Below are 26,234 nucleotides of genomic sequence, written 5' to 3' on the forward strand. Positions count from 1 at the left end.
ATACATGGCCCCATCCATCCTCCCCTCAATACGGTGCAGTCGTCCTGTCCCCTTTGCAGAAAAGCATCCCCAAAGAATGATGTTTCCACCTCCATGCTTCACAGTTGGGATGGTGTTATTGGGGTTGTACTCATCCTTCTTCTTCCTCCAAACACGGCGAGTGGAGTTTAGACCAAAAAGCTATATTTGTCTCATCAGACCACATGACCTTCTCCCATTCCTCCTCTGGATCATCCAGATGGTCATTGGCAAACTTCAGACGGGCCTGGACATGCGCTGGCTTGAGCAGGGGGACCTTGCGTGCGCTGCAGGATTTTAATCCATGACGGCGTTGTGTGTTACTAATGGTTTTCTTTGAGACTGTGGTCCCAGCTCTCTTCAGGTCATTGACCAGGTCCTGCCGTGTAGTTCTGGGCTGATCCCTCACCTTCCTCATGATCATTGATGCCCCACGAGGTGAGATCTTGCATGGAGCCCCAGACCGAGTGTGATTGACCGTCATCTTGAACTTCTTCCATTTTCTAATAATTGCGCCAACAGTTGTTGCCTTCTCACCAAGCTGCTTGCCTATTGTCCTGTAGCCCATCAGAGCCTTGTGCAGGTCTACAATTTTATCCCTGATGTCCTTACACAGCTCTCTGGTCTTGGCCATTGTGGAGAGGTTGGAGTCTGTTTGATTGAGTGTGTGGACAGGTGTCTTTTATACAGGTAACGAGTTCAAACAGGTGCAGTTAATACAGGCAATGAGTGGAGAACAGGAGGGCTTCTTAAAGAAAAATGAATAGGTCTGTGAGAGCCGGAATTCTTACTGGTTGGTAGGTGATCAAATACTTAGGTCATGCAATAAAATGCAAATTAATTACTTAAAAATCATACAATGTGATTTTCTGGATTTTTGTTTTAGATTCCGTCTCTCACAGTTGAAGTGTACCTGTGCTTTGTAAGTAGGAAAACCTGCAAAATCGGCAGTGTATCAAATACTTGTTCTCCCCACTGTATGTGCTGTTGAAACTAACACAACTCAAAAAACCACATGGAAACTGGAAATATTGTTTGCATCACTCGTTAGAGGACCACCTGCTGAAGACAACCAGCTACATTTTGGAGTGATGCATTTCGATTTGGGGGTCGCCAAAACGGAAAGAGAAATGCAACACTTATTTGTCAATCACTCATTGATATCACGTTGAGAGTGGGGAGTCGGGTTACGTGTCCTCTTCAAACTAACCTTACTAAAAAACAACAAGGCACGGGCTCCCGAGTGGCGCAGCAGTCTAAGGCACTGCATTGCAGTGCTTGAGGCGTCACTACAGACCCGGGTTCGATCTCAGGCTGTGTCACAGCCGACCGTGACCAGGAGACCCATGAGGCAGCGCACAGTTGGCCCAGCGTCGTCCGGGTTAGGGGAGGGTTTGGCCGGCCGGGATGTCCTTGTCCCATCGCGCTCTAGCGACTCCTTGTGGCAGGCCGGGCGCCTGCAAGCTGACTGCGGTCACCAGCTGGACAGTGTTTCCTCTGACACATTGGTGCGGCTGGCTTCCGGGTTAAGGGAGCAGTGTGTCAAGAAGCAGTGCGGCTTGGCAGGGTCGTGTTTCGGAGGATGCATGGCTCTCGACTTTCGCATCTCCCGAGTCCGTAGGGGAGTTGCAGCGATGGGACAAGACTGTAACTACCAAATTGGATATCACGAAATTGGGGAGAAAAAAGGGGTAAATGTACAAAAAACTAAAAAACTACATGGAATATGGGAATAATATGTATATCACTCATTAAAGGACAACATGTAGAAGACATCAAGCTACAGTTTGGATTGTTGTATTTTGTTTCAAGTGGGTCACTAATGCGGAAAGGTAAACGCAACACTGCATTGTTAAACACTCATATCAATTTGAAATCAATAGAGTGGGGGAAAATGTTTGGTGTGTATGCACTGTTTAAACTAACACTAGTCAAAGGCCACACTGAATCTGAGAATAATTTTCATATCACTGGTTAGAAGAGAATTTGCTGAAGACTAGTCATCTAAATTCTAGAATGTCGGATGGACGTTTTGGGAGGCTGCCGAAACGGGTAAGGAAACAAATCAGTTGCTTTGTTATTTAACTTCAACGAATCACAACCCGCCATAGGATATCAACAGTGACAATGGTTAGCTCTTATTTGAGTGACAGTTTGACTCTCAAATCCATGTATACATATGAGGCCAGCGACTTTTATACAGAGAGCGCCCCGCCAGCGCGTATGACAAAATCAACAATACAAAACTAATGATATTGATCTATTTTAAACAATTGATTTCGCGTTATTGTGATTACTATGAATGTTTATACTAACATCACTAATGTGAGGTAAAAAATATGTCCAATTACCCTCAATTCGATGTGGTCAAAACGTGAGGTTGTGTAATGTAGTAACTAACACATACTGTCCACGTACAGGAAATTAGCACAATATAAAATAATTGAGTATATAAAAATAAATCAACATTTCAATTTAGGCTGATAGTGTACACATATATTTCTCACTAGTTTAACCATTTACAGAGTAAAAAAATGCTCTTCTGCACGATTTAACCAGCCGCTCTAGAAAGAGCTCCCATAGTGACTGTGCAGCAGCCTGTTCATTCGCACTGCCTAATTATTATAACCTGTCAAGCCATAATATTGATATTATTCTATTCATTGTTTTTTCAAACCACATTATAAGGACACTACAATTAGTAGTAAAGTACAGCTTTATTGGACAATATGGGTGGCAGTAACCGAAAGGTCGCTGGTTCGAATCCCCGAGACGACTAGATGAAAAGAGTGTCTACTAAAATGTAACTCTCACAAATAAATATGGCACAGAAACCTGAACATTTATGTTAACCTGCAATCAAGATTAAAGACCAGTAAACTGAGGAACAGTCTATCTCCCGTGTCTCTGGAGCACAATCTCCATATCTTTGCCTATTCACACCAGTGAAAATTCCCTGAGCTTCTCAACCTCTTCAACACACCATCACAATATGGGAGGGATTCAAGGCTGCAAGTTCATTTGCAGTATGACCGATATGGAAGCACTCCTATTGGACTCCTATTTTTGGGTATCCTATAGGATTATTTTTACTAGGGCTGCATTATGGCTGTACCATTGGTGTAGTGAATAGGACATGTTTTAAAGGAGCTTAAACATTCTCACCTTGGTCTCTTGTAGCCCTTTGTAGGGCTCATTGTACAGGCTGCGTATCCTCCTCCTGTCCACAACCTTGTTGTCGTTGGGCTGCTGCTTGGCCTGCTCTCCCCTGTAGGTGGCGCTATAGCTGGTCTCCAGGCTGGTCTTCTCATCATGGGGAAGGAACTGGGACTTGGCTCGGATCAGCTTCACTGGCTTCACATCCCTGTGGGCCTTGAACTCAGTCCTACGAGAAGAATCAGTATCAAATACAGTCGCGGAAGAAACTGGGATACAGTAGTGTGATGAAAATAGCTCTTCACATTTAATCTACAATCTATTTAGAGACAGTAAAGACGACTAGATCTGTATTGTCCCAAAGGGCAATTTGTGTTGCAGCATGTAGGCATTTAAATATTCATGAAATATGCAGCGGTCACATACCAACAAGTACATTGACAGGCAGTGGTACTCAAGGTAGCCTACTGTTTGGATATAGAAATATATTTAGTGGAATGACTTGGTCTCTCCCCTAGTATGAATGAGTGGGTGGGTGTATTGGAGCAGTGACTACACCAGGTAGCTAGCGGCTCAGGTGTTTCATATAGTCCAAACACAGCAGTTCTTCAGAAGGTCTGCTCCATGGAGTTCACACAGAACAGCCTGACCTCCAGTCTCATAGAGGGGTTCTGTACAGGACAAGCCAACCTCCAGATAAGCATCAAAGTGAGATCTGTTCACTATCAACTCTTTAGCAGGTCTATAAATGAACATGTTGCTAATCATTTGAGTTTTAGATTGAACTGCCCATCATAGATCAAGTTGATTTCAAGAGTTGTAATGGATTTTGAACTCATAAAAGCAGACCTAATTTTCCAGAAATGACTACATGATAGTCTTCTCACTGATGAGCAACTTGAGGCTGGGACATGGCATATTAACTCTAGTATTGGGAGGTCCGGTGGAAACATATTCACTCATTCATTCATTATCCATAACTTCCATATCCCTTTTCACTGCTCCTTCATACTATCTAACCAATTCATTCAACACCTAACTTTTTCTGCCGATTTGAATTTGCTTTTCACAGTGTATTTCCTTCCTTGCAAATTCCATTGTTCATGCGACTAACGTGGCAAACAGCAAATGAAAACAGACAACTCCCTCCCTGGTCCCTGGACAAGAACAAACTACCTGCCAAGGCTCCCCAGTGACCCCACTCTGTGCAGCAGCAGACCTCAACCCCCAACCCCCCACACAACAGCACATTGCACACACCTTCCCTTACAGCCACACTGAAAAACACTGCATAGACCTGACATAGAGGAAAAACTCAATGTTCCCGCTGTGCACTACAGCAGTGAAGGGAAGGAGGGAGGGAGTGTATATTGATTAGCCAACACTATTACTAGCCTGGATAGAGGAGGAAGCAGGCAGGCTCAAGTACTACCGGCCCACTATAACAATTAGGCTGCTGCTGAAGATCACTTAGAAAGACATGACATCAATCACACTATAGCTCAACCCATGGAAACCAATTCAACTACTTTAGCTTGGCCATGGATGGATGATGAGAAGGCTTAAGTAACTGACAGTCATTAGTGGTCCTCTGTAGCTCAGCTGGTAGAGCACGGCGCTTGTAACACCAAGGTAGTGTGTTCGATCCCCGCGACCACCCATACACAAAAAAATGTGTGCACGCATGACTGTAAGTCGCTTTGGATAAAAGCGTCTGCTAAATGGCATATTATTATATTAGGTAATACACTGTCCTATTTGTGGTACAAATGTGGCCTTCATTTGAATGAAATACAAGAGTTGGTAACACTTTTTATTTGGATAGTCCCAAGTAGATGGTTTGTAGATGTTCAGTAGATGTTCAATAACTGTCAACAACATTTCAACTAACTATCCACTAACCCCGGCCCTAACCTTAATCCTTATCCTAACCCTAAACCTAACCCTAGCTCTTATCCTCACCTTAACCCGTATTCTACACATAACCCTAACCTTAACTATAACCTTAGCAAGCAGTTTCTTATCAACATATAATTTGTTGATAGTATGACTATCTGTAGATCATCTACAGGTAACTGCTAAAATAATGGAAACACTTGAGTAAATTAGGGATACAAAGTATATTGAAAGCAGGTGCTTCTACACAGGTGTGATTCCTCAGTTAATTAAGCAATTAACATCCAATCATGCTTAGGGTCATGTACTGTATAAAAATGCTGGGCAGGCCATTATTTTGGCTACCATGGCTATGCCCCCATAGGATGGCAATGCCCCCATCCACAGGGTATGAGTGGTCACTGAATGGTTTGATGAGCATGAAAACGGTATAAACAAAATGCCATGGCCTTCTCATTCACCAGATCTCAACCCAATTGAACACTTATGGGAGATTATGGGGTGGCACCTGATTTAGCGTTTTCCACCACAATCAACAAAACATAAATTGATGGAATTTCATGTAGGAAGAATGGTGTTGTATCCCTCCAATAGAGTTAGACACTTGTAGAATCTATGCCAAGGTGCATGAAGCTGTTCTGGCTCGTGGTGGCCCAACGCCCTATTAAGACACTTTATGTTGGTGTTTCCTTTATTTAGGCAGTTACCTGTATATGGGACTATCCAAATAAAGTGTGGCCCAATAGTTTCAGAATGTCAGACTGAAGATAAATCGGACTGTATCTGTAGCTGGCACTTTTCTAACTCAATCACAGTTTGAAACAGAGCAGGATTTGTATCTCAAAGATCCTCTTGTAATAGGTTGTCATGGGATAGTATGTGGCTGGCGAGAAACATAGAATGTGTGGTGATGAGGAGAATCCCTCAAAGAGAAAATTATCTGCATTCTCTGATTCTCACACCAATGGAACACAATCTGTTGTTAGCTCCAACACAACATCCAAGCTTCTATCCTATACAGTATCTACAGAGTAATGCTACCTTTTGTATGACATGTTTTTATGTCAAGTGTATGATGAAGCTTGCCTTAAACTCATCTAAAAGGCAGAGTGAACCGCTATCTCTGTGAGCCCCCAATCTTATTGATGTAGACTAGCGTAACACACTTCAGAAAACGTTTTTGCTATCAAAGTAGTTAATATATTTAATTTAATCTTTATTGGCATTAAATAATAATATCTTATCAGGTGGCATTTAGAAAATATCTAATGTATTACCACACTGCAGCTATACATCAGTTCACATTTATCAATACAACTTAATTACCTATCAACTGCTAAAGTTTAACCAATTTGTCTGCTACGTAGCAATGTAGCCATGAAATGCTTTGAAAGGCTGGTCATGGCTCACATCAACAACGTCATCCCAGATACCCTGGACCCACTCCAATTTGCATACTTCCCCAACAGATCCACAGATGATGCTATCTCTATTGCACTCCACACTGCCCTCTCCCGGATAAGAGAAACACCTATGTGAGAATGCTGTTCATTGACTACAGCTCAGCGTTCAACACCATAGTGCCCTCCAAGCTCATCACTAAGCTCAGGACCCTGGGACTGAACCTCTCCCTCTGCAACTATGATCCTGGACTTCCTGACGGGCCACCCCCAGGTGGTGAGAGTAGGCAACAACACATCCGCCACGCTGACCCTCAACACGGGGCCCCTCAGGGATGCGTGCTTAGTCCTCTCCTGTACTCTTTGTTCACCCACGACTGCGTGGCCCTCGCACGACTCCAACACCATTAAGTTTACTGATGACACGACAGTGGTAAGCCGGATCACTGACAACGATGAGACACTCTTTAGGGAGGAGGTCAGTGATCTGGTAGTGTGGTGCAAAGACAACAACCTATCCCTCAACGTCAGCATGACAAAAGAGCTGATCGTGGATTACAGGAAACGGAGGACCGACCACGCCCCCATCCACATCAACAGGGCTGTAGTGGAGCGGGTCGAGAGCTTCAAGTTTCTCTGTGTACACATCACTAAGGAATTAACATGGTCCACACACACCAACACAGTCGTGAAAAAGGCACGACAACGCCTCTTCCTCCTCAGGAGGCTGAAAATTTGGCATGGGTCTTCAAATCCTCAAAAGGTTATACAGCTGCACAATTGAGAGCATCTTCACTGGCTGCATCACTGCTTGGTATGGCAACTGCTTGGCATCCGGCCACAAGGCGCTACAGAGGGTGGTGCGGAGGGCCCAGTACATCACTGGGGCCGAGCTCCCTGCCATCCAGGACCTCTATACCAGGTGGTGTCAATGGAAGGCCCAGAAAATTGTCAAAGACCCCAGCCACCTAAGCGATAGACTGTTCATTCTGCTACCACACGGCAAGTGGTACCGGAGCGCCAAGTCTGGGACCAAAAGGCTCCTGAACAGCTTCTACCCCCACGCCATAAGACTGCTGAACAGTTAATCAAATGGCTACACTGACTATTTGCATTTAACTTTTTTTGCACTGACTCGCTTGCACTGACTCTATGCACACTCACTGGACTCTACCCACACACTCACACATACTTACAATGACACTCCAACACACACATTGACACCACACGCACACTTTTTCATACTTTTTCACATATGCTGCTGCTACTCTGTTTATTATCTATCCTGATTGCCTACTCACTTTTACCCCTACCTACATGTACATATTACCTTTGCACACAGTACTCCTTGTATAGCCTCGTTATAGTTATCTATTGTGTTACTATTTTTATTTGCTAATTTTTGTACTTTTTAACTCGTAAGTAAGCATTTTTTTTTACATTTTAGTCATTTAGCAGACGCTCTTATCCAGAGCGACTTACAGTTAGAGTGCATAAATTTTTCATACTGGCCCCCCGTGGGAATCGAACCCACAACCCTGGCGTTGCAAGTGCCATGCTCTACCAACCGAGCTACAGGAGGCCATTTCATGGTAAAGTCTACACCTGTTGTATTTGACACATACATTTTGATTTAAATTGACCCACAGAATTTAATTTTCTCATAAAGTAAACTGTCCATGATCTCTATGACGTGACAGTAGAGTGGTGGTTAAAATAAATACAAAGTAGATTATAGAAAGACACATTATACAATGTCCAAGCCAAGGGCACAGAATGCTACCCGCAACAGGGCACTAGTGACGGAGGGTAGTGGTAGGACTGGCAGAGAGTCAAAAAACAAGTCTATACTGTACATAACTAGCTGGACGACGTCATGCTCATATGACTGGTAACAATCAAGCTAGTGTCTTCCAGGTCAGTGTGCGCTTGGTACCTACTCTCCTTCCAGCTGATCAATGTGACATTTCTTTTAAAACAGGTCTTTGTCAAAGATAAGTATCAAAATGTTTGACGTATGACGGGATTTGGGAAATGTCTTGAACATTCTTGCTCACCTGTTACACACACTTCTAATAACTCTAATAACTAAACATGTCTAATTTCCCTTTACTCCCGCTATTATGTGGTGCTACAAATGAAACTTCCCTCCCCAAAAACAAGCTGTTATTTGATGAGGTCATGTAGAAAAGCAGGTCTAGCCAAGTTAACAGACTGGTCTTCCCTTCTTCCTGGAGCCGACCCTGCTGACCCTGCAGGAGAGATGGGATGTCTTGTGAAAAGCTCTGTCACTATGACGATATGACACTGGCAGGGGGAGGCAGGGAACAACACTGCTGAGATACACACTCCCACACTTCTCTAATATGGCACGTCCGGCAGTGAAGGAACATTCTGGCACTCCTCTCTTAGAGACTTAGAAAGGGCAGCGAACAGGGCAAAAAGGCCATCAACATGACACTTACAGTGCATTCGGAAAGTATACAGACCCCTTGACTTTTTCCACATTTTGTTACGTTACAGCCTTATTCTAAAATTGATTTTGTTTTTTTCCCCTCATTAATCTACAATGACAAAGTAAAAACTGGTTTTTAGACATTTTTGCAAATGTATAAAAAAATTAAATTAAAAGGTGTTTCAAATGTATAAAAAACCGGAAATATCACATTTACATAAGTATTCAGACCCTTTCCTCAGTACTTTGTTGAAGCACTTTTGGCAGCGACTACAGCCTAGAGTCTTCTTGGGTATGACGCTACAAGCTTGGCACACCTGTATTTGGGGAGTTTCTCCCATTCTTCTCTGCAGATCCTTTCAAGCTCTGTCAGGTTGGATGCAGAGCGTCGCTGCACAGCTATTTGCAGGTCTCTCCAGAGATGTTCGACCGGGTTCAATTCCGGACTCTGGCTGGGCCACTCAAGGACATTCAGAGACTTGTCCCGAAGCCACTCCTGCGTTGTCTTGGCTGTGTGCTTAGGGTTGTTGTCCTGTTGGAAGGTGAACCTTCGCCCCAGTCTGAGGTCCTGAGCGCTCTGGAGCAGGTTTTCATCAAGGAGCTCTGTTTATTTTTATTTTATTTTATTTATTTCACCTTTATTTAACCAGGTAAGCCAGTTGAGAACAAGTTCTCATTTACAACTGCGACCTGGCCAAGATAAAGCAAAGCAGTGCGGAAAAAACCAACAACAACACAGTTACATATGGAATAAACAAAACGTACAGTCAATAACACAATAGAAAATCTATATACAGTGTGTGCAAATGTAGTAAGTTATGGAGGTAAGGCAATAAATAGGCTATAGTGCAAAATAATTATAATTTAGTATTAACACTGGAGTGATAGATGTGCAGAAGATGATGTGCAAATAGAAATACTGGGGTGCAAATGAGCAAAATAAATAACAATGTAAATACCAATATGGGGATGAGGTAGATGGGTGGGCTAATTACAGATGGGCTGTGTACAGGTGCAGTGATGCTTAAAGATAGTGAGGGAGATAAGTGTCTCCAGCTTCAGAGATTTTTGCAGTTCGTTCCAGTCATTTGCAGCAGAGAACTGGAAGGAATGGCGACCAAAGGAGGTGTTGGCTTTGGGGATGACCAGTGAGATATACCTGCTGGAACGCATACTACGGGTGGGTGTTGCTATGGTGACCAATGAGCTAAGATAAGGCGGGGATTTGCCTAGAAGGGATTTATAAATGGCCTGGAGCCAGTGGGTTTGGCGACGAATATGTAGTGAGGGCCAGCCAACGAGAGCATACAGGTCACAATTGTGGGTAGTATATGGGGCTTTAGTGACAAAACGGATGGCACTGTGATAGACTACATCCAATTTGCTGAGTAGAGTGTTGGAGGCTATTTTGTAAATGACATCACCGAAGTCAAGGATCGGTAGGATAGTCAGTTTTACGAGGGCATGTTTAGCAGCATGAGTGAAGGAGGCTTTGTTGCGAAATAGGAAGCCAATTCTAGATTTAACTTTGGATTGGAGATGCTTAATGTGAGTCTAGAAGGAGAGTTTACAGTCTAACCAGACACCTAGGTATTTGTAGTTGTCCACATTCTAAGTCAGAGCCGCCGAGAGTAGTGATTCTAGTCGGGCAGGCGGGTGCAAGCAGCGTTCGATTGAAGAGCATGCATTTAGTTTTACTAGTGTTTAAGAGCAGTTGGAGGCCACGGAAGGAGTGTTGTATGGCATTGAAGCTCGTTTGGAGGTTTGATAACACAGTGTCCAATGAAGGGCCAGATGTATACAAAATGGTGTCGTCTGCGTAGAGGTGGATCTGAGAGTCACCAGCAGCAAGAGCGACATCATTGATATACACAGTGAATAGAGTAGGCCCGAGAATTGAACCCTGTGGCACCCCCATAGAGACTGCCAGAGGTCCAGACAACAGGCCCTCCGATTTGACACATTGAACTCTATCTGAGAAGTAGTTGGTGAACCAGGCGAGGCAGTCATTTGAGAAACCAAGGCTATTTAGTCTGCCAATAAGAATGCTGTGATTGACAGAGTCAAAAGCAAGTTGCAGCGGAGGGTGCAGAGCTGGTGGCCGGGGTAGGGGTAGCCAGGTGGAAAGCATGGCCAGCCATCGCAAAATGCTTGTTGACATTTTCGATTATCGTAGATTTATCGGTAGTGATAGTGTTTCCTAGCCTCAGTGCAGTGGGCAGCTGGGAGGAGGTGCTCTTATTCTCCATGGACTTTACAGTGTCCCAAAACGTTTTGGCGTTAGTGCTACAGGATGCAAATTTCTGTTGAAAAAGTTAGCCTTTGCTTTCCTAACTGATTGTGTATATTGGTTCCTGACTTCCCTGAAAAGTTGCATATCGCGGGGCTGTTCGATGCTAATGCCGTACGCCACAGGATGGTTTTGTGCTGGTGAAGGGCAGTCAAGTCTGGGGTGAATCAGGGGCTATATCTGTCCTTAGTTCTGAATTTTTTGGATGGGGCATGCTTATTTAAGATGGAGAGGAAAGCACTTTTAAAGAACAACCAGGCATCCTCTACTGACGGAATGAGGTCAATATCCATCCAGGATACCCGGGCCAGGTCAATTAAAGGCCTGCTCGCTGAAGTGTTTTAGGGAGCGTTTGACAGTGATGAGGGGTGGTCGTTTGACCGCGGACCCATTACGGACGCAGGCAGTGATCGCTGAGATCCTGGTTGAAGACAGCGCAGGTGTATTTAGAGGGTAAATTAGTCAGGATGATTTCTATGAGGGTGCCCATGTTAACGGATTTAGGGTTATACCTGGTAGGTTCCTTGACAATTTGTGTGAGATTGAGGGCATCTAGTTTAGATTGTAGGACGGCCGGGGTGTTAAGCATATCCCAGTTTAGGTCACCAAGCAATACGAACTCTGAGGATAGATGGGGGGGCAATCAATTCACATATGGTGTTCAGGGCACAGTTGGGGGCTGAGGGGGGTCTGTAGCAAGTGGCAACAGTGAGAGACTTATTTCTGGAAAGGTGGATTTTTAGAAGTAGAAGCTCAAACTGTTTGGGCACAGACCTGGATAGTATGATCGAGCACTGCAGGCTATCTCTACAGTAGATTGCAACTCCGCCCCCTTTGGCAGTTCTATCTAGATGGAAAATGTTGTAGTTGGGAATGGAAATGTCAGAATCTTTGGTGGCCTTCCTAATCCAGGATTCAGACACTGCTAGAACATCAGTGTTGGCTCAGTGTGCTAACGCAGTGAATAACTCAAACTTAGGGAGGAGGCTTCTGATGTTAACATGCAAGAAACCAAGGCTTTTGCGATTACAGAAGTTAACAAATGATAGCTCCTGGGGAGCAGGAGTGATACTGGGGGCTACAGGGCCTAGGTTAACCTCTACATCACCAGAGGAACAGAGGAGGAGTAGAATAAGGATACGGCTAAAGGCTTTAAGAACTGGTCTTCTAGTGCGTTGGGTACAAAGAAAAAAAGGGGCCAATTTCCGGGCATTGTAGAATAGATTCAGGGCATTATGTACAGACAAGGATATGGAAGGATATAAGTACAGTGGAGGTAAACCTAAGTGTTGGGTAAAGATGAAAGAGAGAGCATCACTGGAGGCACCAATTGAGCTGGTCTCCGCGTGTGTGGGGGGTGGGACAAAGGATCTATCTGAGACAGGTTGAGCAGGACTGGGGGCTCTACATTAAAAAAGTACAGTTAGAACTAACCGAAACAGCAATAGGCAAGACATATTGACATGGGAGATAGGCATAAAGCAGTCACAGGTGTTATTCGAGAGAGCTAAGACAACAGCTGGTAATGGCGACGAAAGTATGAGCTGAGGCTAAACCGATCAACAGGATGGGGTACCGTATAAAGGAACAGTCCAGCAGGCATCAGCTGTGTAGCTGAGTGATCATAAGGTCCAGTGAACAGCAATAAGTAAGTCCGGGAGCAGTTCAGTGGCTGCTACGCTACAAGCTAGCTGGAGGCAAGGCTGTTGATTGCGTGTGCTAGCGGGCTGGGGCTAGCAGTTGGATCTTCGTGGTCGTCGCAACGGGAAGCCTGTTGAAACCACATCAGACGATTACGTCGGCGGACCAGTCGTGATGGATCGGCGGGGCTCCGTGTCAACACTAGGAGGTCCCGTCCGGTTGACAGAGAGGTAGATAGCCGGGAGATGGGCTTGGCTCGAGGCTAGCTCAAGGCTACTGGGGTTAGCTTCAGGACAGTGGTGATTAGCCAACAATGACAACAGCCATTCGGTTGCAGCTAGCTAGTTGCAATGATCCGGTGTTAAGGTCCAGTGATTCAGTGATTCCGGCAGAAAATCCGATATGCTCTGACTCAATAGCGCGATGTGCAGACTGGCCGATAATTGTCCAGGCTAGAGCTGGCTGGTAGGTAGTGCAGGCCACAGCCACGGACAATGGTGAAGACCACTAACGGTGGCTAATAGCAAGTAGCTAGTTAGCTGGCTAGTTTCAGCCAGAGGTTCTGGATAAAAATGTATGAAGAAATAATAGAATCCGTTCCACATTGGGTGAGGCGGGTTGCAGGAAAGTATATTTAGTTAAAGGATGGAAAGTGAGATTGAGAAATATATACGAAAAAAAAAAAAAAGGCTTTTTACATGAGGACACTACAGAAAACATGACCGCACTGCTATGCCATCTTGGATATGCTACAGGCGAGCTGGAGGCACGGCTGTTGATTGCGTGTGCTAGCGGGCCGGGGCTAGCAGATGGATCTTCATGGTCGCGCAACGGGAAGCCTGTTCAAACCACATTAGACTATGTACTTTGCTCCGTTCATCTTTCCCTCGATCCTGACTAGTCTCCCAGTCCCTGCCGCTGAAAAACGTCCCCACAGTATGATGCTGTCATCAACATGCTTCACCGTAGGGATGGTGCCAGGTTTTGTCAAGATGTGACGCTTGGCATTCAAATCTTGGTTTCATCAGACCACATAATCTTGTTTCTCATGGTCACAGTCCTTTTAGGTACCTTTTGGCAAACGCCAAGCGGCTGACATGTGCCTTTTACTGAGGAGTGGCTTCCGTCTGGCCACTCTACCATAAAGGCCTAATTGGTGGAGTGCTGTAGAGATGGTTGTCCTTCTGGAAGGTTCTCCCATCTCCACAGAGGAACTCTGGAGCTCTGTCGGAGTGACCATCGGGTTCTAATTGCTCCGTTTGGCCGGGCGGCCAGCTTTAGGAAGAGTCTTGGTGGTTCCAAACTTCTTCCAATTAAGAATGATGGAGGCCATTGTATTCTTGGGGACCTTCAATGCTGCAGAAATGTTTTGGTACCCTTCCCCAGATCTGTGTCTCGACACAATCCTGTCTTGGAGCTCTATGGACATTTCCTTCGACCTCATGGCTTGGTTTTTGCTCTGACATGCACTGTCAACTGTGGGACCTTATATAGACAGGTATGTGCCTTTCCAAATCATGTCCAACCAGTTGAATTTACCACAGGTGGACTCCAAGTTGTAGAAACATTTCAAGGATGATCAATGGAAACAGGATACACCTGAGCTCAATTTCGAGTCTCAAAAATCTCAAAACCTGTTTTCGCTTTGTCATTATGGGGTATTGTGTGTAGATTGACGAGGAATTTGTTTTATTTAATCAATTTTAGAATAAGGCTGTAAGGTAACAAAATGTGGAAAAAGTCAAGGGGTCTGAGTACTTTCCTAATGCACTATATAGCTGCAGGGCTAGTCTCACTCTGAACAAATGTATTCCCAAATAAAATCGTGCACTCTCCTTAATTAAAACATCCATGCCATGTCAGTTAGAGAATATGGAAGAAATCCAATTGATTGCAGCTTTTACATTGGACTGTGTTTCATACAGTGTCATTATCATCAGTTTGACTGGACAGACAGTCTATTTGACTATAAGTTCACCTTCCTAAATCAAATCAAATGTTATTGATTGTACACATATTTTGCAGATGTTATCGCAGGTGCAGCGAAATGCTTATGTTCCTATCTCCAACAGTTCAGTAATACCTAACAATACAATTCAATAACAGTCATTTTGATCCGAATGTGCAAATTGTCCAAACAGATCCGCAAGGTAGATGGATGATTTTAAATATGTTATTAGATCATAAACAGATATGGCTCATTAAACTTTACGGACAAAATAATGATGATCCACGCTTCTTTGACAATATATATAATAAATTATCAACCCTGCAAGCAATACAATACTCTATTATTATGGTGGGAGATTATAATACTGTTTTAAATAGCTCAATGGACGTAAAGGAAATCACACTACAAACTATCACTCTCATGCTCTTAAGGAAATCATGAATGTCATGGATACATTAGAACTAGTGGATATATGGAGGCTTATATATCCTGACCTAGTGAGATATACATGGCGGAGACTCAATCAAGCTAGTCATCTTGATTTCTTTCTTATGTCATTCTCGTTGGCACCAAAAGTTTTTAAAAAGTGTTGATGGGGGACAGAATGCGGTCGGACCATCATAATTGGCATATACATTACTCTTAATGAATTTCCACGTGTGCGAGGATATTGGAAATTTAATCAAAGCCTATTGGATGATAACTTGTTTTTAACTAGGACAGAGGAATTTATAACTGATTTATTCCGACATAACATAGTTACAGCAAATCCCCTTATTGTATGGGACACTTTTAAATGTGCCTTTAGAGGCCATGCAATTCAGTACTCATCTCGAAAACAAAAGCAATTTAGGTCAAGAGTCCATACTAACAAAGGAAATAGAAGGTCTAACAGAACAGATAGCAATAAAAACTGTAACATAGAGGCTCAGATTAAATTAGAGGAAAAACAAAAAGAAATGGAGAAACTTATTCAAGAAAGAATCAAGTGTAATATATTATAGAAATAAAGCAAACTGGATGGAATATGGGGAAAAATTCACCAAATTAGTTTTTAATCTTCAACATAGAAATGCTACCAAAAATAATTTACTGAAACTGGTTACAAATGACGGAGTCACCCATGATTCACCAAATGATATTTTGAAGGAGGAAGAAAAGTACTTTAAGCATATGTTTTCATTTTCGGTCGCCTCCATCTCCTCTAAATGAAGCTAATTGTAGGGATTTTTTTTTCTATTGATAATGTAAAATTAACAGCCATACAGAAAGACTAATGTGAAGGTGAAATTAAGAGGAACATTTGGATGCAATTAAAGACTTTAAGTCCAGGAAAACTCCAGGGTTGGATGGAATACCAGTTGACCTTTTTTGATATACTCAGAGGACTGTTATTAGCATGTTTTAACCACTCTTATGTAAATGTTAGATTATCAGACACTCAAGAAGGTCTGATTTCATTATTACTGAAACAGGATACAAGTGGGAAATATAAAGATCCAGTCTATTACAAAAATTGGAGGCCCCTTACACTTCAGTGTTGTGATGCAAAAATTCTAGGAAAATGTATAGAGCATAGAATTAAAAAGGTATTGTCGGACATTATTCATTCTAATCAGACAGGTTTTCATAGCTGACTTTGAAAAGGCATTTGATAAAGTACGACTGAAGTTTGTATATAAATGCCTGGAGCATTTCAATTTTGGAGAATATCTTATAAAATGGGTTAAAATCATGTATAGTAACCCTAGGTGTGTAATAGTCAATAATGGCTATTTCTCCAAAAGTTTTAAACTGTCAAGTGTAAAACAAGGTTGTTGGCATATCTATTTATTATGGCCTTCGAAATGTTAGCTATTAAAATCAGATCCAACAATAATATCAAGGGATTAGAAATCCAGGGCTTAAAAACAAAGGTGTCATTGTACGCTGATGATTCATGTTTTCTTTTAAATCCACAACTTTAATCCCTCCACAGCCTCAGAGGATCTAGATACATTTGCTAACCTCTCTGGATTACAACCAAATTATGATAAATGTACTATATTGCGCATTGGATCACTAAAAAAATACAATTTTTACATTACCGTGTAGTTTACCAATAAAATGGTCTGATGGTGATGTGGATATACTCGGAATACATATCCCAAATTAAATAAATGATCTCACTCCAATACATTTTAATAGAAAGTTAGCAAAAATAGATAAAATCTTGCTACCATGGAAAGGTAAATACCTGTTTATTTGTGGAAAAAACACCCTGATTATGTGATGAGGTGGTGTTGAAGGAGTCAGGCGCAGGAGGGTAAATCACAGAATAACAGGCTTTAATCCGCAAAATACAGGTTTACGTAGAAATGCGTCAAACACACTCCAGGGCACAAAACAGGCGCACTGGAAAATACAAGGCGCACTGGAAAATACAAGGCACACGAGAAATACTCCCATCGATCCAAAATACACGAGCTCTACCGAGCTTTACTAACCTCCACAATAAACAATCACCCACACAGACAAGGAAGCAGAGGGAACACTTATACAATGACTAATGAGGGAATAAGGACCAGGTGTGTGTGATTGAAGACAAATGGAGTGATGATAAATGGATCGGCAGTAGCTAGTAAGCCGGTGACGCCGAAACCTGCCCGAACAAGGAGGGGAGGCAGCCTTGGTGGAAGTCATGACAGTAGCCCCCCCCCCCCCTCCCCCCACCCCCCTTTACGCGCGGATCCAGCAGCGTGCGGACCCCGGCCTCGGGGACGGTTGGTAACCTAGAACACACTGGAAAGGCGTTAGGTTAGTGGAGGAGTGGCGGAGAGAGTTCTGGACATATTCTGCCCATTGCAAGAACACCGACCACTCCCCCGGCCGGTCCTGCAGTAGGACCGCAGGAACCTACCCACGTCCTGATTTATCCGTTCCACCTGCCCATTACTCTCGGGGTGGAACCAGAGGTCAGGCTGACCGAGACCCCCAGACATTCCATGAATGCCTTCCAGACCTTGGACGTGAACTGGGGACCTCGGTCAGACACTATATCCTCTGGTACTCCGTAGTGCCGGAAGACGTGTGTAAACAGGGCCTCCGCAGTTTGCAGAGCCGTGGGGAGACCGGGCAGAGGAAGGAGGCGGCAGGCTTTAGAAGAGCGATCCACAACGACCAGGATGGTGGTGTTACCTTGGGAGAGGGGAAGATCAGTTAGAAAATCAACACTTAGGTGAGACCATGGTCGTTGTGGAACTGGTAAAGGTTGTAACTTACCAGCTGGGAGGTGCCTAGGTGCCTTACTCTGGGCGCACACTGAGCAGGAGGAGACATACACCCTCACTTCCTTAGCCAAGGTAGGCCACCAGTATTTTCCGGTCAGGCAGCGCACTGTACAACCGATACCTGGGTGACCAGAGGAGGGTGACGTGTGTGCCCAGTAGATCAGACGATCACAGATAAGAGCAGGCACGTACTGTAGCCCATCTGGACACTGAGGTGGAGAGGGATCCGTGCATAATGCCTGCTCTATATCCGCGTCCATCACCCATACTACCGGCGCCACAATGCAGGAGGCCGGCAGTATGGGGGTGTTGTCGCTGGGCCTCTCCTCTGTGTCATACAGCCGGGACAGTGCGTCTGCCTTCACGTTCTTCATACCCGGGATGTATGATAGAGTGAAATCAAACCGGGTGAAGAATAAGGCCCACCTGGCCTGGCGAGGATTCAGCCTCCTCGCTGCCCGAATGTACTCCAGGTTACAGTGGTCCGTCCAGATGAGGAAAGGGTGTTTTGCCCCCTCGAGCCAATGCCTCCACACGGTCAAAGCTCGGACAACAGCCAACAACTTCCGATCACCAACGCCGTAGTTCTGCTCCGCAGGGCTGAGCTTCTTCGAGAAGAATGCACAGGGGCGGAGCTTGGGTGGCGTACCCGAGCGTTGAGACAGGACGGCTCCTATCCCAACCTCGGAATCATCCACCTCCACTATGAACGGTAGTGTTGAATCGGGTGGGCCAGTACTGGGGCTGAGGTGAACAGACCCCGCAGTTTGCTGAAGGCCAGGTCAGCCTCAGCAGACTAGCGGAGCCGGGACGGCTCACCCTTCAACAGGGAGGTAATGGGAGCCCCGGATAAACCTCAGATAGTTGTTGGCAAAGCCAAGGAAGTGCTGCACCTCCTTAACAGTGGTTGGAGTTGGCCAATTACGCACGGCTGACATGCGATCTCTAGCCATCTCCACACCTGAGGTGGAAATGCGGTATTCAAGGAAGGAGACGGACTGTTGGAAAAACATACACTTCTCTGCCTTAGCATAAAGGTCATTTTCCAACAGTCGGGCCAGCACCTTGCAAACCAGGGACACATGCTCGGCGCGCGCGTAGCGGAATACACCAGGATGTCATCGATGTAGACCACTACACCGCGACCAAGCATGTCCCGAAACACCTCGTTCACAAAGGACTGGAAAACTGAGGGAGCATTCATCAAACCTTAGGGCATCACCAGGTATTCATAATGCCCCGTGGTTGTGCTGAATGCTGTCTTCCACTCATCTCCTTCTCGGATACGTACCAGGTTGTACGCACTCCTGAGATCTAATTTGGTGAAGAAGCGCGCCCCATGCATTGATTCAATCACTGAAGGAATGAGGGGGAGAGGATAACTAAATCTTATCGTCTCCCTGTTCAGTGGTCGACTAATCAATGCACGGGCGCAAACCTCCGTCCTTCTTCTTCACAAAGAAGAAACTCGACGAGGCGGGTGAAGTGGAGGGACGTATATACCCCTGGCACAGGGACTCGGTGACATATGTCTCCATAGCCACCGTTTCAGCCTGTGACGGGGTATATACAGTGGTGAAAAAAAGTATTTAGTCAGCCACCAATTGTGCATGTTCTCCCACTTAAAAAGATGAGAGAGTCCTGTAATTTTCATCATAGGTACACGTCAACTATGACAGACAAAATGAGAAAAAAAATCCAGAAAATCACATTGTAGGATTTTTAATGAATTGATTTGCAAATTATGGTGGAAAATAAGTATTTGGTCAATAACAAAAGTTTCTCAATACTTTGTTATATACCCTTTGTTGGCAATAACACAGATCGAACGTTTTCTGTAAGTCTTCACAAGGTTTTCACACACTGTTGCTGGTATTTTGGCCCATTCCTCCATGCAGATCTCCTCTAGAGCAGTGATGTTTTGGGGCTGTCGCTGGGCAACACTGACTTTCAACTCCCTCCAAAGATTTTCTATGGGGTTGAGATCTGGAGACTGGCTAGGCCACTCCAGGACCTTGAAATGCTTCTTACGAAGCCACTCCTTCGTTGCCCGGGTGGTGTGTTTGGGATCATTGTCATGCTGAAAGACCCAGCCACGTTTCATCTTCAATGCCCTTGCTGATGGAAGGAGGTTTTCACTCAATCTCACGATACATGGCCCCATTCATTCTTTCCTTTACACGGATCAGTCGTCCTGGTCCCTTTGCAGAAAAACAGCCCCAAAGCATGATGTTTCCACCCCCATGCTTCACAGTAGGTATGGTGTTCTTTGGATGCAACTCAGCATTCTTTGTCCTCCAAACACGACGAGTTGAGTTTTTACCAAAAAGTTCTATTTTGGTTTCATCTGACCATATGACATTCTCCCAATCCTCTTCTGGATCATCCAAATGCACTCTAGCAAACTTCAGACGGGCCTGGACATGTACTGGCTTAAGCAGGGGGACACGTCTGGCACTGCATGATTTGAGTCCCTGGCGGCGTAGTGTGTTACTGATGGTAGGCTTTGTTACTTTGGTCCCAGCTCTCTGCAGGTCATTCACTAGGTCCCCCCGTGTGGTTCTGGGATTTTTGCTCACCGTTCTTGTGATCATTTTGACCCCACGGGGTGAGATCTTGCGTGGAGCCCCAGATCGAGGGAGATTATCAGTGGTCTTGTATGTCTTCCATTTCCTAATAATTGCTCCCACAGTTAATTTCTTCAAACCAAGCTGCTTACCTATTGCAGATTCAGTCTTCCCAGCCTGGTGCAGGTCTACAATTTTGTTTCTGGTGTCCTTTGACAGCTCTTTGGTCTTGGCCATAGTGGAGTTTGGAGTGTGACTGTTTGAGGTTGTGGACAGGTGTCTTTTATACTGATAACAAGTTCAAACAGGTGCCATTAATACAGGTAACGAGTGGAGGACAGAGGAGCCTCTTAAAGAAGAAGTTACAGGTCTGTGAGAGCCAGAAATTTTGCTTGGTTGTAGGTGACCAAATACTTATTTTCCACTATAATTTGCAAATAAATTCATAAAAAATCCTACAATGTGATTTTCTGGATTTTTTTCTCCTCAATTTGTCTGTCATAGTTGACGTGTACCTATGATGAAAATTACAGGCCTCTCTCATCTTTTTAAGTGGGAGAACTTGCACAATTGGTGGTTGACTAAATACTTTTTTCCCCCACTGTATGACTCCTGTGAGGTACAGCGTCTACCCAGAGGTTTATCGGGCAATCCCCCGCCCGATGAGGTGGTAACTTAGTCGCCTGCGTTTTAGAGAACACTTGCGCCAGATCGAGGTATTCAGGGGGAATACGCACGGTGGAGGTACTGTCTGGACTTTCCACCGTGGTTTCACCAACGGAAACACCTAGACACCTACCCTGACACTCTCGCGACCACCCCATGAGAACCCTCTGCAGCCATGAGAAGGTGGGGTTGTGGAGTGCTATACCACAGGGAAAGCAGGAGACTCAATAATGGAAAAGGTAACCTGCTCACAATGAGTCTCCTGGGTAATCATGGTGACTGGTGCAGTAACTTCCTTAACCAACCCGGACCCTAATGGTCGACTATCAAGTGCTCTGATGGGGCGTGGAATGGATAGGGGAATCAATGGAATGCCTATACGGTGTGCGAATGCTCTGTCCATAAAGTTCCCAGCTGCGCCTGAATCGACTAGCGCCTTACACTGGGGAACTACCATGTGCATTTTACAGTGCGCAGCAGAGGGCTCTGAACGAGTGTGGGTGTTCGATACCTGGGGTGATGTGAGAGTGCCCTGCCTGACGCCTCGAAACCCAGAAGAGCGTTGCCGAAAACGTGTGGTGAAATGTCCCTTCGCGCCACCAGCGTGGCACTGGCGCTGTCGTCCTCCGCTCTCTCGGCTAGTGGTTCCACCCATCTCCATCGGTTCTGGATCCGAGTCGGCCGGGATGGAAACGGGAAGACCTCCTCCAGGACGACCTCTGGTTGCCATCAGGTTGTCCAAACGAATGGCCATGTCCACCAGTTGCGAGAAGGACAACATGGTGTCACGGAAGGCTAGCTCCCGTCGGACGTCCTCTTGCAGATGGCACCGGAAATGGTCGATCAGGGCCCGCTCGTTCCACCCGGACCCAGCTGCCAGAGTTCGAAACTCCAATGCGAAGTCCTGCGCAGTCCTCGTCCCCTGCCTCAGGTGGACCAGCCGCTCGCCCGCCTCTCGACCCTCGGGCGGGTGATCGAAGACCGCCCGGAAGAGGCGAGCGAACTCCCCGTAGTTCTCCAACGCGGCTCCTCCTTCGTTCCACACCGCGTTGGCCCACTCCAGGGCTTTCCCCGAGAGGCAGGAGACGAGGGCGGACACCCTCTCCCGCTCCGATGGGATCGGCCGGATGCTGGAGAAGTAGAGCTCCAGTTGGAGAAGGAATCCTTGGCACAGCGCCGCTGTCCCGTTGAACTCCCGTGGTTGGGATATCTGGATCCCTCCGGGTGCTGGGGTGTAGGTGGCAGGATCCGGTTGGCCAGCTGGTCTCGACGGATCGGGCTCTCTCCTCTCCAGGCGTTGGATGACCTGAAGAACCCGATCCATCGCTTCACCCAAGCTGGCTAGCATAGTTAAATGCTCCTGGACCCATTCCACGACTCCAGGCATGCGCGTCTCTCCCGCTGACTCCATAGCGGGTGAGTGATTCTGTGATGAGGTGGTGTTGAAGGAGCCAGGCGCAGGAGGGTAAATCACAGAATAACAGGCTTTAATGCAGAGTTGCAGAGTTTGGTTTTCGACAGGCATTACTGGAACCACGTCGTCCAAAAAGTTATACTTTTGAATCATCTGTCCATAGAACGTTCTTCCAAGAGTCTTGATGATCATCCAGGTGCTTTTTGGCAAACTTGAGTCAACTTTTTGGACGAGATAGGTCCCATTATGCCTGGCGAAAACCACTCTGCATTCCACAGTAAGAACATCATACCAAAGGTCAAGCATGGTGGTGGTGGTGTGATGGTTTGGGGATGCTTTGCTGCCTCAGGACCTGGACGACTTGCCTTAATAGAAGGAACCATGAGTTCTGCTCTGTATCAGATAATTCTACAGGAGAATGTCAGACCATCCGTCTGTGAGCTGAAGCTGAAGCGCAGCTGGGTCATGCAGCAAGACAATGATCCAAAACACACAATCAAGTCTACATGAAAATGGCTAAAAAGCAACAAATTGGAAGTTTTGGAATGGCCTAGTCAAAGTCCAGACCTAATCCCAATTGAGATGTTGTGGCAAGACTTGAAACGAGCAGTTCATGCTTGAAAACCCACACGTCACTGAGTTAAAGCAGTTCTGCATGGAAGAGTGGGCCAAAATTCCTCCACAGCGACGTGAGAGACTGATCAACAACTACAGGAAGCATTTGGTTGGAGTCATTGCAGCTAAAGGTGGCACAACCAGTTATTGAATGTAAGGAGGCAATTACTTTTTCACACAGGGGAATAGGGTGTTGCATAACTAATAAATGAAATAAATATGTAATTCTTGTGTTATTTGTTCACTTATGTTCCCTTTATCTAATATTAGGTTTTGGTTGAAGATCTGATAACATTCAGTATCACAAATATGCAAAAGTAGAGAAAATTAGAAAGGGGGCAAATACTTTTTCATAGCACTGTGTGTGTATATATATATATATACTGCTCAAAAAAATAAAGGGAACACTTAAACAACACAATGTAACTCCAAGTCAATCACACTTCTGTGAAATCAAACTGTCCACTGATTGACAATAAATGTCACATGCTGTTGTGCAAATGGAATAGACAACAGGTGGAAATTATAGGCAATTAGCAAGACACCCCCAATAAAGGACTGGTTTTGCAGGTGGTGACCACAGACCACTTCTCAGTTCCTATGCTTCCTGGCTGATGTTTTGGTCACTTTTGAATGCTGGCGGTGCTTTCACTCTAGTGGTAGCATGAGACGGAGTCTACAACCCACACAAGTGGCTCAGGTAGTGCAGCTCATCCCAGGATGGCACATCAATGCGAGCTGTGGCAAGAAGGTTTGCTGTGTCTGTCAGCGTAGTGTCCAGAGCATGGAGGCGCTACCAGGAGACAGGTCAGTACATCAGGAGACGTGGAGGAGGTCGTAGGAGGGCAACAACCCAGCAGCAGGACTGCTACCTCCGCCTTTGTGCAAGGAGGAGCAGGAGGAGCACTGCCAGAGCCCTGCAAAATGACCTCCAGCAGGCCACAAATGTGCATGTGTCTGCTCAAACGGTCAGAAACAGACTCCATGAGGGTGGTATGAGGGCCCGACGTCCACAGGTGGGGGTTGTGCTTACAGCCCAACACCGTGCAGGACGTTTGGCATTTGCCAGAGAACACCAAGATTGGCAAATTCGCCACTGGCGCCCTGTGCTCTTCACAGATGAAAGCAGGTTCACACTGAGCACATGTGACAGACGTGACAGAGTCTGGAGACGCCGTGGAGAACGTTCTGCTGCCTGCAACATCATCCAGCATGACCGGTTTGGCGGTGGGTCAGTCATGGTGTGGGGTGGCATTTCTTTGGGGGGCCGCACAGCCCTCCATGTGCTCGCCAGAGGTAGCCTGACTGCCATTAGGTACCGAGATGAGATCCTCAGACCCCTTGTGAGACCATATGCTGGTGCGGTTGGCCCTGGGTTCCTCCTAATGCAAGACAATGCTAGACCTCATGTGGCTGGAGTGTGTCAGCAGTTCCTGCAAGAGGAAGGCATTGATGCTATGGACTGGCCCGCCCGTTCCCCAGACCTGAATCCAATTGAGCACATCTGGGACATCATGTCTCGCTCCATCCACCAACGCCACGTTGCACCACAGACTGTCCAGGAGTTGGCGGATGCTTTAGTCCAGGTCTGGGAGGAGATCCATCAGGAGACCATCCGCCACCTCATCAGGAGCATGCCCAGGCGTTGTAGGGAGGTCATACAGGCACGTGGAGGCCACACACACTACTGAGCCTCATTTTGACTTGTTTTAAGGACATTACATCAAAGTTGGATCAGCCTGTAGTGTGGTTTTCCACTTTAATTTTGAGAGTGACTCCAAATCCAGACCTCCATGGGTTGATAAATATGATTTTCCATAGATAATTTTTGTGTGATTTTGTTGTCAGCACATTCAACTATGTAAAGAAAAAAGTATTTAATAAGATTATTTCATTCATTCAGATCTAGGATGTTATTTTAGTGTTCCCTTTATTTTTTTGAGCAGTGTGTGTATATATATATATATAAACAACAAAAAACAATACACACAAATCCTAAAAAAACATCCCACTTTCACAGTTAAAGAGCTCAGCACAGAATTTCTAATCTGAAGCCCATCCGACTGTCCCAGAGTTTCAAATAAGAAACCATACACATCTGAAATGATTGCACGATTTACAACCAGGCAGAATCAATGATAATTCTATAGCACACACAATACATAACAGAGGACGTTCGCTCACATTTGATTCATAGTGAGGTGAATCAATCAATCCCAGTGTACAGTAAAGGCGTCCGCATGCTTCCCATCCTAAACAGTTCGGAACAGTTAGTGCATAGGCCTATATAATGACCACATTTTGTGACGTTTTTGTTCGTTTTGGTCTTTGGCAAGGTTTTTTTCAGCTGCTCGTGCATACAAAAATGTTTCTTGAGGCAAGCTGAAGTTCGGTAGCCGAAGTCTACACCCTTTCGTCGGTGATTGGTCAACAGTAGGGATTCTTTAAGTGTTTGTTGTCATTCAACGAGAGACAAATAGTTTTCATGCAAATATTTTCACTTGAGAAATACTGCACCAAACATCTTAGTTAGATGTAAAATTGCACGGCAAAAACGTCAAAATTAATGACAGATTTCTTGAGTTATCTTTGATTAATTCGGACTATTTTGAGGAAGTGTATGCTGGCTATGGCGTCTCAAGATGGACAAACGGCACTATTGCTGCTTTTTAAGGTAGTATGGGAGCACACTCGTTCGGTTCACCTAGCAGAGTTCGGCTAGGCGCCAGCCGAACCGAAGCATGCGGAAGACTTAACAGTACCTTGATTTTCTTTCTGTGTCAGTCAGCCATTACATGTAGCCAGCGCCTGATGGTTCCTGATCAATACTCTCTCCTCCCTCAGGGATCAGCTTGCCTCTGGCTGTTAGCCTGTCAAGACAGCCCATGCAGTCAGA

The 26,234-nt window shown here is 45.3% G+C and overlaps 1 protein-coding gene across 1 annotated transcript in view; it reads right to left on the minus strand.

Annotated features, from left to right (window-relative positions):
* LOC311143089 (microtubule-associated protein 6 homolog) overlaps window positions 1–26,234 on the minus strand; it is a gene marked incomplete at both ends in the record, with an annotated part of 47,173 nt that overhangs the window by 11,919 nt on the left and 9,020 nt on the right. The window contains one exon of the mRNA XM_084178895.1: window positions 3,184–3,403. Coding sequence (XP_084035021.1) covers window positions 3,184–3,403 — 220 coding nt within the window. The remainder of the gene's footprint in view (window positions 1–3,183; window positions 3,404–26,234) is intronic.

The sequence above is a fragment of the Coregonus lavaretus genome (genome assembly GCF_964263955.1).
Source record: "Coregonus lavaretus genome assembly, chromosome: 15".
Lineage (NCBI taxonomy): Eukaryota > Metazoa > Chordata > Actinopteri > Salmoniformes > Salmonidae > Coregonus > Coregonus lavaretus.